Raw genomic sequence first — 15,214 nt, 5'->3', positions numbered from 1 at the left:
GCATTTGATCGCAGTTTGACTTATATAGGAATGCGTTTAATTAACTTTAAGCCTATTTGTGTAAAGTGTCAACACTAAAAAAGTGCGGCCATTATATATGTTATTGAACTTTTAAATCTTACTAATATTATAAATCAAGCGTCAATAGCCTAATGGTTAAGAGTACGGATTTCCGATCACGGGGTCGGGGTTCGAATCCCGACATTCGACTATTGTCGTGAACCATATCCTAGCACAAGCATAGAGCTTAGTTGGAATGCTAAAAGAAATATTAGTAAATTTACAAAAAAAAGTCTGCTATTATTTTATAAAAAAAACGGATGTTTGGATGGATAAATAGATTTTTGTTAGAAGGTATCTCCAAAACGGCTGCATGGAACTCGCTGAAATTTGGTATAGATGTAGTACATAGTCTGGAAGTACATATAGGTTACTAGTTAAGTTTTTTTATTCCGCGCAGAGGGAGTCCTGGGCGATAGCTAGTTAAATAATAATATTAATAAATTAAGTACTTGAATTTAAATAAGGAAAGGAATTAATCTTATAATGAAGTTATTCTTATTGCAACTTTATTTATATATTAATGTTTATGTCGCGTTGTAATTAATTGAAAATTATTATCATTAAATAATTGTTTATCATTATTAATAATAATTAAACCTTATTACAGATAAATGTAATAATTAAAAACGAAAAATAAACTTCACAAGTTTGGTAAATTGGGCTTAGATTTTTTTTTAATTAAGAAAAACCTTAATTTAAGGTCTTGATTGCAACTTTCTTGATTAAAAAAGACAAACAAAAATGTCTACTATTACAAAACGTGATTGATATTATATAAAATGATAAGTATGAACAATTACTAGATGAAAATATAAAAATGTTATTTTAATATTATAATATTACCGACGGGAGAAGTGAATTATTAATAATAAAAGTTTATGTATAATTATTAATAATGATAGAGAATTATTAATAATTTAAATCCATCAAATTAATAATAATATTTACTTAAAATACTAGGTAGTACAAATACAATTTAAATAACATTTAAAATACACAAATTCGTATTTAGTAAAAAAAATCTTTCCTACGAAATAGTCAATAAGTAGTTTGTACTTATTAATATTCTGTTTTTAATCTTGAGATGTTCCTAAAAAAACTTCATTATTCGTTTAAATACTACTCAATCAGGAAATTGCATAAATTGTGATTTGATTTTGCCTTTTATCATGTTTTTCGTCAAATAAATAAGTTATCAATTTTTAAAAGTAAAAACTTAATACAGGAAATTCAAACAGATAAAATATTTTAATGAAAAAAAATACAAAAATCATTTGCTATAGGTACTTAAATTTTCCCGGCCGTGACTCTATCTGCGCGGAATTAAAAAAAAACTTTATCAGTGTATTCTTTTAGACTGTGTTCTACATCTATGCCAAATTTCAGCAAGATCCGTGCAGCCGTTGGGGATACCTTCAAACATCCATCCGTCCTTAACATACGTATTTATAATATTAGTAAGATATAAAAAGGATTTTGCCGTAGCTAAGTGTTTCGAATGTGTTAAGTTGTGAGAATAAACTATTCTAAATAATAAATACAGAAAGTTAGTTGGAGGTTGTGCTAGTCCGCGCAATCGACGCGCGTTAACCGTCCCGAGGGTCGGCCAATTTAATCCCGGAAGCGCCTAGTTAGGGGCGAGTGACGTCACAAGGTAACTGGCACGGAAAGGTGCTGCTGATGGAAAGTGCAAAACAAAAATCTTTGATTTACTATTTTTAATAAACCTCATAAAATACGATACAAATTAGAAATTTCTTCACATGGCTTATGTTTAAGAATTGACACGGATTTTTATGCCTTAAATTATTTAAAATCTTATTATCTTACTAATGTTACTAATATTATAAATGCGAATGTTTGGATGGATATTTGAAGGTATCTCCAGAACGGCTGCATAGATCTCTGAAATGTGGCACAGTTGTAGAACATAGTCCGGAAGAACACATAGGCTACTAATTTTATGTCATACCGCGTGGATGGAGTCGCGGCCGACAGCTAGTATGAAATAAAAATCATTTTGTAGCTAACAGGCAGATCTAACATAATAATTGTATTAGTAATATAGTCATAAGAAAAAATTAGAAAGCCTGAAACATCAAAACGTTAACACGTTCAATGCCATCGACCCACGTAACAAGTCCAGTGAAATATATACAAAATAAGAGCAGACTTCATTAAAAGCATAGCAGCATGCAATGTGTTAACCCTTATGTTCATTTTGTATACTATATCACTATTAAAAAAATTAACTTAGTTTTTTTTTTAACTTTGTTTTTGGCTTTTCTTCAAAAACAAAATCTAGCCACAATAAGGGTTAATATCATTTCTACCTCTTTTAGACTGAAAAATAAGAAGTATTTTTTATTAAAAATAATTGTGAATTTATTGGATAACTGTTAACTACCATTATTATGAACATACTCGTTTAAAAACAAAAAACGTCGTGACCCCAATTAAACAAAATATTGTTGTCAATTATAAGAATACATGTAAAATTGATAATTTAAATCTTATATTGGTTCGAGGTTTGCAATAACATATAATCGTTTTATTGTTAATAATTGCTATCCCGGAAATGTAATAAATATTATATTTGAAAATTAATTGCCAACCGCAATGTTTCTTCTTTAATTATTATATTAATAAATGTATATTAAATTAAAATTATATAAAAAAAAACAAATTACATTAAAATTTAAATCGAAACATAGACAATGATATATTTAAAAAATAAAAAAAAACTATATCGGTCTATTATTATGGATATAATTACAATTTTTTTTTTGAAATCGCTGAAATAGCGAAGTGACCGTTGCCCATAGACATACGCAATTGCATATGCGTTGCCTACCTTTAATCAACGGAGGAGAGGATGCACAGAAAGAAAATATTTTCCCTTCCTAAGCATCCTCTCATCCGGAAAGTCCACTTCCACTTACCATCCTTTCCTTATAAGAAAAAGTCTGGGAAGGGAATGAGGACTAAATTAGGCCTCCGGGACGCATACTCGAGATGAAACGCGGATTTGCTTCCACTTGACGCCTATCTTCTGTGTGGTCGTGGTATTTCACCGGGCGAACCGGACCAATTCCTGCGAATATGTTAAAGCGGGCTCTACCACTATTAAATATATTATGCTAAACTATTGCATGTACTAGATTCTTTATACTCGGGTTTTCCTGATCATATTTTAAAAATAAACTAAATTATTATGCCTTTATGTTAATAAAATAATATTATATAATTAATGTTGCTAATTTAAATTATTTCACACAAAGCGATATGGCATCTTAGTTAGAAGTGTCTAGAAAAATTATTATTATTTTGTAAAACATCTTGAGTAATAGCCCGTCGTTTAATTAATGAAAATGGGAGACAAAGACTTTATTAAAATGATTATTAATTGCAGTTTACTTTAAACGGCAAATACGTTTTAAGACTCCTTATTGGTTGGAGAATCACCGAGACTATACTGTTGACACACTTTTATAAAAATATTAGTCATCTCACTCATTCCCAGTGAAAAGAATGAGATGGCAATGTTTTTCGACCGTGGAATTACATGGTTATAAGTACGGTTTACGATACAAAATACCAAGTTAACCTCCAATTATTTTTGAGTGCGTTGATAATGATTAATAGTTGCATAATAAAGTTTTAAAATATCTCCAGACCATTCGAGATATTAAGTTTATATACCAATTTAAAAGAGGAGATTAAAAAGTTTCATTACAAAGATTTATGATGTTGGTAATTAATGCAAATGTATCCGTTTATAATAAAGTTAAATTAATCATAATTAATTTAATTACAATTTAAAATACAGTATGATTTCACAAAAACACTTTTTGTTACATTACGTAACTGTTTAATTATTTTGTTTTTGCAATTGTGGAAATAATAATAGAATTATTATTTAAAACTATGCAATTCAATTCCAAATGATGATTAAAATATGAAATTCGCTTTATTTTAATTTAATAAATGTATTTTTTAACATGAATAATTTTAAAAATTAATTCTAAACATACCTTCGTTAGAAACATTGCCGTCGGCACTTCGTTCCGAATCTTCCGCGCCAACTAAATGTCTTATACTGAACGAGTTTGTTTTTCTTTGCGGGGGTGCTGTTTCAACTGTCACCCCTGTCACCTCACATCCTTGAGAACCATTCACTATCTCACGGCACTCAGTACCGTTGCATCCAACCTCTCCGATCCCATCCTCCCCGCGACGCGTCGTCAAGTCCATTTTTAAATACTCTACAATTTATATCACAACTAGTCTTTCTATTTAAAAGTAACATTTTTAATAAACAGGTTGCTTTATAATATTCATCTTGTATTCAGTCACTTTATCACCAGTTCAAAAATATCCTAATAGACAGATTAAAAAAGAGTCAAATTTTTAAAAACAAGATTTTTTTATTTATTTTTTCTAAGAAGCAAATGTCACACACGATAAAAAACAATTAAAAATATTGTCCTTATTGTATACACTATGTTTTTATCACAAACAGTTCCTGCAAGATGTAATCGTGAACTTGTCCGCGTTAGTTCGCGTTGTAGCGGCAAACGCGCGCTGGCTCCGCGGTGGCGAACGCGACTGGTCCTCTTTCCTCCCTCACACCTCCGACATCCGGCCCTCCCTACGCCTAGAGAGGCGGAGTTAACGCCCCTCGTACACTCACTTCAATACACACCACATCGACAAACCGCGCGCGACTTTTTACTTGTCAATTACTCGTTACCAGAGATTTTTTCAATACCATCGATCTACTCTAATGAGATGTAATTGCATTTATCGATACACGATTACTGTTCCCGTTTTAGTTTTTCCTTTAACTTCGCTAAAGTAATTTTCTTCTTTACATATAAAATTATAATTATTTAGTCGGTATATAAAGATGTCTAACTTTGTGCATGAGTCAAACGCACAATTAAATGGTTTGTCTGTATGCAATATAGAAAAGTAATAAAAAAGTATTTCGTGAACTTGATGTATTTTCTTTCTTTATAATAAAATACCATTGCTAATGTATGCAGGAATATTATAGAATAGATTTTTTTCGCTAGTCAATTATAGTAGCAAAAATAATGATTAATATGAAAAAAAGGCTAACTACAACTGTTATGGAGTCAAAGTCCAAAATACGTTTAATCCATTTTCTACTATCTACGATCTACTTGAAATATTTTTTTCTATTTTTTTAAAGTGTACATCTTATATATAAAATTCTCGTGTCACAATTTTCGTTCTCATACTCCTCCGAAACGGCTTGACTGATTATCACGACAATTTGTGAGCATATTGAGTAGGTCTGAGAATCGGCCAACATCTATTTTTAATCCCGCGCGGACGGAGTCGCCGGCGACAGCTAGTAACCTTTATATTTTAGTTTATTTACCTAAATTTAATAATAAGAATAATTCACCTATCAAAAAATCATATTACATTAATTTATTTAATATCAAAATGCTTCTAATTTTATAAGACAGATAACTAATACCAAATCGTAATCTAACAAAGTATCTTATTAGAGAACAAGATCTAGACAGCGCAATTAGGCTGTTAGGTTCAGGAAACAGTGAATTATTATTTATTATTCATTTATCACAATTTAACTGCATAAATTGAGATACTTAAACCACGTCCTTTATTATATTGACAAACTCTATTACTATTTACGTAACAGGGTTGCCAATATCGTTAATAATTCATTATTTGGCTTCAAGATTGTTTGTGTTCCTGACTTACTTATAAACTTAAAAATTGTCTTAAATATTACTAAATTATTTAATAGTGAGTAATTTTAACTAAATTTTGTGTTTTAATATCGTATTTTTAATAAAGCAAATGAATTAAATATTGGTCCGTGAACCCCGAAACTATTAGAACAATCTTGAATCTATAAGTAAATATATCAAAATATAGGATAGGATACATTAGGATATTCATTATTGGATAGGTTTTAACTTGAATTACTTTAACATTTTTATTGCAAAATTAACTATGAATATTTTTGATTTACATAATTTTATAATAGATGGCGGTGTAAGTCAACTCTTTTGTCATCTAGACTGACTTCATTCGTGCTACCCATGGATATCGTGATGAACATTTTTCCTTAAATTATTTGCTACGTAAATAAAAATCCTTTATCTTAAACTCTTATACATTAGACTTAAACGCATCTCATTTTTTAGAAGCGACATTAATCATTGGAATGCGTCATGAATTGAAAAATAACGTTTTAAAAACGATTAAATTATTAATAACCCTTTTTCCTTTGTTTAATTTGGATGTTTATTTTAAGATTACGTTTAAATAATGTATTTCCAAGTATACTGCAAATGTTAATAATATTATAAATGGGAATGTTTGGATGGATAAATGGATGGATGTTTGTTTGAAGGTATCTCGGGAACGGCTTCATGGATATCGCTAATATTTGGCATAGATGTAGAACATAGCTTGGAAGAACACATAGGCAACTAATTAAGTTTTTTATTTCAGCGCGGACTGAGTCGCGGGCGATTGCTGATGTATTCAATTATTCATGTTTTTTTTAATCGTCTGCATATTTTTATGTTTTTGTATTTTGTATACTAAGATTAACTGCAACCCTAAATAATTTTAATGCACTTGATATAGTTTCTATGCCTGTCTTCTTAGTCGTAAATACTTGTTAGGACCAATCCAAACGCATTCGCTTCAGGCTACACTCGAATTTATAGCATCCACCTTATTATTATGTTATTCCTAATATTCTATTTAGGGTAATGCTCATAAATAAACAAGCTTTCGTTGCAATTAGTATTCAGATTTTGCATAAGCAAACGATGTGATGAAAGCGATATTACTAGCAGTGGCCTGTGACTCCGTCCGCGCGGAATAAAAAAAAACAGTAACCTATGTTTTACATATACCGTAAATTTATAGACCGAGATACCTTCTAACAAACATCCATCTATCCTTATCCATCCATACATCCAAATGTCAAAATTTATAATATTAGTAAGATAAGAAAAATAATCCATACAGAAAGATTTATACTTAAAAATTAAACGTGTTATTGATTTATTAATTATTTTTAACAATTTTAATTTGATTTTTTTGAAGGTACAATAATTTATCACAAATTTAGAGTTATGGAAACTTTAGTAAACATTTTTCAATTACAGTACATTTTATTTCTTCAAATCAACATTTACAAGTAACTCCAATCAACAATCAAATATCGAAACACTGAGGTACATAAATTGCCGACCCATCTTCGTTTAAACTAATTTATGTAGTAGTGATGCTAGCGCTAAGTGACTTTCCTTTCGTAATTATCAAATCAATAGAAACGCGGCACATTTAATCATCATCAACCAATATTTGTAAAGCAATAGCCTGCATGTACAGTCGCGTTCATTCGCAGTATACTAGTTACAGATTACAAGAGCCTTATACCTTTCTTTCACATAAATTAGGTTTTTGAAATTATGTCAAACAAAAAAACATCTTAGCTATATTCTGTACTCTTAAAAAAATAAAGCTATAGAAGGAAAGAAAATGAAGTAAAAATAAACTATTAGATTTAATGTCCCACTGCTAAATTACTGTACTAGCTGTAATCCGCAACTCCGTCCTCTCGGAATTAAAAAAACGTCATAAGCCTATGTGTTCTTGTAGAGTATGTTCTATATGTGTGTCAAATTTCATCGTGATCTGTTCAGCTGTTCTAGAGATACCTACAAAAACATCCATCCATCTAAACATTCTCATTTATAATATTAGTAAGAAGTAAGATTTACCAATATTTATGGTTGCAAGGTGTATAAGACGTTCAATCTACTATCGCTTTTAAGTTGGAAAACTGCGAGCGAACCTGATTGTACTTTGCAGCGGTCTGCCGCCGGCGGCCACAAAGCCTCCAAACCAGCGGGGCGCCGGACTTCATTATACCGCCAGACCAAAACTCATTCTATTTGTATGGTAATACGCTCATTACAACAGACAAAAAGGGTAGAGGGTAAAGATTCTACCGATTTATGATTACCGCCTAAAAACTATCGCCGAGGAGTTAATGTTTGAACTTCGAACACTTTGTTTTGAACTTGATGACAATCGAATCAAACGATTCTTTAAATGTCAAGGTCATATTCAAAACAGTTTTTGTCACTTGATTCTTGCTTGCTTTAGCGAACATCATAGAAGTCTGTTTTAGTATTTACCTTATAAATATAAGGGAATCAAAGAAACAGAAGATTAAATTTAACTTCAATTAAATACAATAATGTAACCATAAATCTTGCGAGTAATTTTTCTGGATTATTCTAAATTAAATCTCAATTATTTTCAACAATTTTATCTTATATATAAAATTGTCGTGTCACAATTTTTGTTCCCATACTCCTCCGAAACGGCTTGACCGATTCCCATGAAATTTTGTGAGCATATTGAGTAGGTCTAAGAATCGGCCAACACCTATGTTTAATCCCGCGCACAAAGTCGCGGGCGACAGCTAGTATTAAATAAACTTTATTGCAATCTATTACTTTTATATTTTAAAATTAATAGTCCCATTATATACAAGTATGTGGATGGATACCTAAATAGGCGTGCACCATGAAACCGCGTCCTAACAGAATGCGCATTGTCATCAAATACATTTAGTTAGACAATTGCCGGCACAAAGAGGGCCGACTTTTTGCCGGCACTACCGTTGTTTGCTCACAGACTACGGCATGTATCTATTTAATCAATAAATAAGTAGCCAACACTTTGTAAATGATATGCCGACTTTAATAATGATTTTAGAGATACTTATTTATGTATTACAAAAAGATGAATACATAAAATGGAAATGGTGTATATATGTATTTATTTTTAAACTATATACATCTGGAAATATTTTTCTCTTCTTAAACTATGCCATTCCTCATTCTAAAACCGACGCCACTAGCACAAGCCGCGAGACGGATGTCGAGCATGATTTCTATACATATGACCAAAGGGGCAACTAGTCTCGCTTAGTGCAACGGGAGTTTTAATCTCGTACTATCAACGCACCTTAAACACTTCTAATTATTCTAGAAGTTGATGGTAACTTTGCAGAAAGCTACAACTGGGCTCTATGAAAAAAAAATAAACCCCAATTAGTAAATACAGTGCAAGGCATTTTTTTACAATTTATAACCTATGAGCTTGTAATACGGAACCGTTGTTGCTCCTCCCGTCGCATTTCATGGTTTACGTCTGCAAGTCACCGCGCTGCAATCAGCGCGCCTCTTTGTCTCTGGTGCCGACGGCGCCTGCCTTCTACCTTACACCTACACATAGAGATGTATAATTAGTAAACGGTCTTTAAACTTTAACTTGAAATATTATGGAGATTATTGTTAAGAATTCTCGGTACTAGATCGTGTGACAGTTAGGTATATACGTTTTACCAGAAAAATATATTTCTTGGCAAAAGATAGAGCCCAAGTTTTTTTATGATTACTCAATACAATCAAAAATTAAATGTTGTTTATATTGTTATATCTATGTCACTTTCGACATTCTCTTAAGAATAAGACGGCTGAAAATATGTTATTCTTTGAGTGTTAGGACAGTGGAAACCCACGGCAATATATTGCAGTACTGGTACCAGACGGTCAGTAGCCAATGTGTGTAGTCAGTGCAGCGGCGAAATACCGTACACGCCTACTAATTTAATTTATTATTATGTACTGTCATGAACAAAACTGTTATAATTGTTTTAAGATTTTGTAAGACAATGTATGGAAAATTATCTTACGAAAATTTTTTAGTAGTAACTTCTGACAATAACTATAGTACAATTCAGATTAGACACTTGGTTATTATATCTGTTATTTTTGGTAACTAAATGCAATATATTAATCTGTTAATTTCTTGTCGTATTTATCTAGGCACAGTTACCAACAGTCTATTATTAGTCTAGATTAATTACCGATACTCCTAATTTTAAAAATATATTCTTATTACGCCTCTATCGTATAAAAAAATCATACTTCAAGGAATTTCTTCAAAGGGTAAGTAATACTAAAAAAAATAACTCAAAAAAAAAAATAAAGAATTTTGTGCATACCATTACAAGACTAGTACTAATGAGTGAACATGATTTGCGAAACAAGAAGGCCGAGGCGGCATATTAAATTTTGTAATTACTCAGTCCGCCCTCGGCGCCCGCCCTGTGTACAGTCAACAACAATGTTGTCATACTATTCAGATTATTTCAAGCAACTTTAAAGCTTTTACACTTACGATAAAGTATAAAATTCCTTACAGCATTTCATTCTGCTCGATAGTTTCTGAGTGTTGCGTTTAATTTTGTTTTTAAATAGAATCACAGTAGCGAATGTTACTGTATTTTTTTTGTCAAATAACAAATTCTCTAGTTTAATCTAACAAAAAAATATAGAAAATAATGAATGTTTGTTGATTATTTTCTTCTTAGATATCCGTAATTTTATCCGATTTCAAAAAAAATAATAAATGCGTCTATAATTTTTAAAATTAATTACGACACTCGATTCACTTATCAAATATTTGTAGGAAGATACGCAGAAAAGTCTGTCTCATTAGGTTATACTCGTAGTTTGATTACAAAACACATCCAACAAATCTTTCATAATTTTTTACTCTATAATATTTAAGTTAACAAACCTCTTTGCGAAGTTTACTGACCGCAAGCTAATTGCCATTGTTACATAAATAGAGGAAATGCAATATCTATTTCAGTACTTAGACATTAACACTAAATACTTTCTTAATGCTTCCATCTGTTCGGTAATTGTCTCGGATGGATAGACAAACAGAATAACCGATTGCGGTTTGATTTGTATTGATCTATTCAGTGACGATGTGACTCATACAATATTATTTCAAAATTATTTTTACTTTTATAAATTTGTCTTAAAAACTTTGTAAATAACTAGATGTCGTCCGCAACTCCGTCCACGCGGAATTAAAAAATAATAATTAGTAGCCTATGTTGTCCTGACTATATTCTACATCTAGGTCAAGTTACATCGAGATCCGTTGATCCATTCTGGAGAGATACTTTCTAACAAACATCCATCCATCCATACAGAAAAACATAGCGAGTTACTATAAAATTTTAATCTCTTTGGATGGATAACCGTTTGCTTGTTTAACACCACAGGAAAATGTATAAAAATAGTGCATTTTCAGTCCAAAAAGCGTTACAACATTGCACCTCACTTTACTACGAATGTGTACTTTAGTTTTTTTTAGTTATACCAAATTGCTGCCACTTCTATTTTATTCTTAGTTCACAGTAGTACATCTATGTAGAATGATTGCTAGCGGTTACCGTCGCACGCGACTTCCGTACTCTGACCGCAATCATTTCCACTGCCCACTTGATCTTGTTTGCTTTTCTTAGTTGTTACTTTAATATTGGAATCGCTTCAATTGCTTGCGGTGTTACTTTTTTTAATGTTATAATGTTTTTCATGTTCCTATCTGTTTTCTATAATATTAGCAAATTTTTGATATTTTACTAATATTTCTTGTACATGCTCTATGCTTGTATAGGACATGGAATGGCGAGATTCGAACCCACGACCACATGATCGAAAATCTGACTTCTTAACCATTAGTCTATTGTAAATATTTATCTTAATAAAATGGGTTAAATGATTTCAGACTGTAAAATATGAAAAATGACTGAATGTTTTTTTTTTCAATTTGGCAGAAAATAATAGCTACAATTCGTTAGTTAAAAATTCGAAATGAGGAAATAATTATCGATATTACACTTCACTAGCGGAAAATAAACATATGTAAAACTCTATATGTAAATCAAATTCGGTATATAAAGTGTCAACAAAAACTAAACGTGCACTGAAATATCGAATCCTCACGTTATCGTACGAAAGTCTAGACGCCATTTATATTATCCTCCGAGACATTCCAATTTCAAATAAACTCTAATCGTGTTCCTTTTAAATGTCATTTGTTAGTCGACTTCGGCGCGTGCCGGCTAATGGAAAGCAATACTGAACCGAGTCCTTCTCAAAAAAAGATGAGGTCCGACACGAATCATAAACGCCATGCTATTTTCAACTTTACTTTCAAATATTTAAGACTTATTTTTGCATAATTCAAATATGAAAGTTAAGTTCTTTTAAAATATTTGCGCGAACGTTATCAGCCAGTATTATTTGCTTGAGTTTTCGTTGTTTCTTTTAACCTTTTATCGAGTTTTCAAAGTGTTTCGAATTAAATCATTATTTGCGTGCTTTAAGCGAATTTAAAGTGTTACTCGATTAATGACTATCAAAGGTATAGATAACAAAACGTATTGCATAAAGAGAAATTAGTCTCACGAATGATTGTGTATATCGATATATCGATGTTTGGATATCGATTTTTTATAAATACCGTTCGAATATTGACTCGATAGTTTTCTATTATGGATTTAATCAACATAAATTAGTTGTAATTCGGCCGGCGGAGTTCGTACGAAGCTTTGACCGTAAAAAGATGATTCGTTTTTTAGCCTCGCTTGATTATGACTAATCTTTTTTTCCTTGTTGATGTTTAATTTATTATCAAACAACGAAATTGAATCGAGAATAAAAAGGTACGAGTTTAATTTTGCCGGTAACTTTTATAACGTTGTTTTTTTTACGACTTTGTATATTTATTCATCTGTTACCGTGGGTTACTGAGACTAAAATTTCCGTTTAAAATATATTGTTATCTCTGTTTTGTCAAAGATCTCCCCTGTCATTAACGATGATTTTTGTCTCAGAAACACAAAGTAAGAGGAATTTTAAATCTATATCAATTTTTTAAAATGAACGTGTTATGGATTTACTTATTTTTTTAAATAACTATGTAAACTTATGGCAAAGTATCCCATGTGTTAAGCTGGTACGATAATTGCTCAATCAAGAAAACCCCATGCTCAAGTGAATTGTGGAATTACACTCTTAAAAAATTAACTTTATACGGCGTTGTTCATTAAAGCCGAGGCAATAAACAAGGCGCATGTATTTTAATTAATTACGGCCCTATTCCGGCCTTCAACAGCAATTTATAAGGCTTACATTGAAATGAAATATACATATATCGTACTTTTATTTGTTACATACCTTTAAAATTAAAAAAAAATTCAATTGCCCACTAAAATTTACGAGATTTTTTAATCACAAAAATAATTTTATATTTTTGTTCCCCGCCTTAATTTAAACAGTGTAATACGTTCATTTATTCGCGTAATTTCTTTAAAACTGTGTACTCCACAATATGAATATTTGTGTCAATAATATTTGATGAGAAAGCCTATGTTAATCGTCAATATTTGACATTTCTAAACATGTTTTTTTTTCTTTAAGAAAGTAATCGTAAGATGGCGCCACGTTACATAAACAGAAATTAATTAAAAAATAAACAGAATTTTTTGGTAAAATCGAATCGTTACTATTTCCCATCTACTGGCCATATGTTACCATTAGAGATAACGAGACATTTATAGCTCGATTCAACGAATAGCGTTGTCCGAATCGATATACAGAGAATCGATTAATTTTCTATAAATGTTAATTCGCTCGTCAAACAGTCGGCTCGCTCGTTTTACTAATCAATGTATAGCGCTATAAAAATTTATGCCTACGTATGTTGTAAATAATACAGCTATTAATTGGCTTAGAGTATATTGTAGTTAATGTTATTAGTTTTGAAGTTAATTGGATTCTTTATTCCGTATAACGATAGCCTGTGACGTCATTAAAAAAAATATTATCTTGCTGGAAATTTAACACGTCAATTGTCACGAAAAACTACGGTATTAGAAATATTAAACACACTTGAATGAATCCACCAAAAGAGATAAGTTTTTCTTATTGTGATATATATTATGCTATCCTTTTTTAATCTATGCCTCTCTTTTCCCCAAATGTAAGGTAAGCATACGTATTATTAGCAATAAATTGGACAATGGAAATATGTTGTAAACTTTACTTATTTGCTTTGTTAAAACACATTGTAGCCGACAGATAAGGAACCTCTTTACACTTTTTTTTTTTCATAATTTTTATATTTTTGTATTTAGAACATATCATATTTTTTCTTCCTTTTTTATCTGTATTTTATATCAGTTGTAAATATATCCTCTGACAGTACGTGCTTTATTTCATTCTATATTTGCATTTTGTCTTTTTATTTTGTTATAAAAATTCCAAAATTCATCTTAATCCAACCCTTTCCATCCTCATATTTTCCGTCGTCTTTACACATCATAATGTAAAGTTCAAACTTTAAAAAACTCATAATGTTTACTAAACAGCATAGTGTTAATATAATGTGAGGAATAGGCCACTTTTTACCTCAATGCCACGAGCTCCCGCGGCGCTCCTCATAAGGCAATACGGTCAAAGTGTGAAAAAACTATCGGTGTCCAATCTTGTAAGATATTCAACGGATTAATATCATATCGATTTATAAAATCGATTATTTTTACATTGCATCGTACTTGCTTGTTACTTTGGATATGAAGGCGTGTCAGAAAAATTTTAATGTTTTTTTTTACAATCTAGAAGTTACGTATAATGACATCATTATTTTATCCATAACCAATTATTACGTGTACGCATGTTTTTTGTGTAATTTGACAGTGTTTTCTAATTCATATTGTGTTTGATGTATTTATCTGAAAACATTTTTATATTAGACATATTTATACTTAATATGAATTTAAATTGAATTATTATGAATTCTAATTCACTATTTACAATTCTAAAAAGCTATTAAATCAATCAAGCAATGACATTTAGTGTCAAGTGACATACAGTATGATTTAATTACGGTACATTTTAATCATACTATATATGTCGTACATTTTATGACAAATATATTTATGTTGTACATTTATGTTACGCAATGTATAGAATAACAAAATATTGACGCGCCTCAATGACATTTGTAGAATTTATGTCAATAATAAAATTAACGGAGTATTATAATAGTTTTCAATATTTATTGTCACAACGACATTTATGACATTAGTGTGTTCTTTGTTAATAGTTAGTGTTTTGATGCGTAAAGGAACGTTTGTTATTTTTTTAAATATAGTTACAGATAGTCGCAAGAAATATTTATGTAT

At 30.7% G+C, this 15,214-nt stretch overlaps 1 protein-coding gene across 1 annotated transcript in view; it reads right to left on the bottom strand.

Moving 5' to 3' along the window:
* Positions 1 to 4,484, bottom strand: part of LOC106127777 (homeobox protein aristaless) — a 62,622-nt gene extending 58,138 nt beyond the window's left edge. The window contains exon 1 of the mRNA XM_013326014.1: positions 4,098 to 4,484. Coding sequence (XP_013181468.1) covers positions 4,098 to 4,317 — 220 coding nt within the window. The 5' untranslated portion in view covers positions 4,318 to 4,484. The remainder of the gene's footprint in view (positions 1 to 4,097) is intronic.
* Positions 4,485 to 15,214: the final 10,730 nt, after the last annotated feature.

This window comes from Papilio xuthus, unplaced genomic scaffold, assembly GCF_000836235.2.
Source record: "Papilio xuthus unplaced genomic scaffold, Pxut_1.1 DF824655.1, whole genome shotgun sequence".
In the NCBI taxonomy this organism is placed as follows: Eukaryota; Metazoa; Arthropoda; class Insecta; order Lepidoptera; family Papilionidae; genus Papilio; species Papilio xuthus.
Note: the sequence above shows the minus strand (reverse complement) of the source record. Positions and strands in the feature narration are given on the sequence as shown.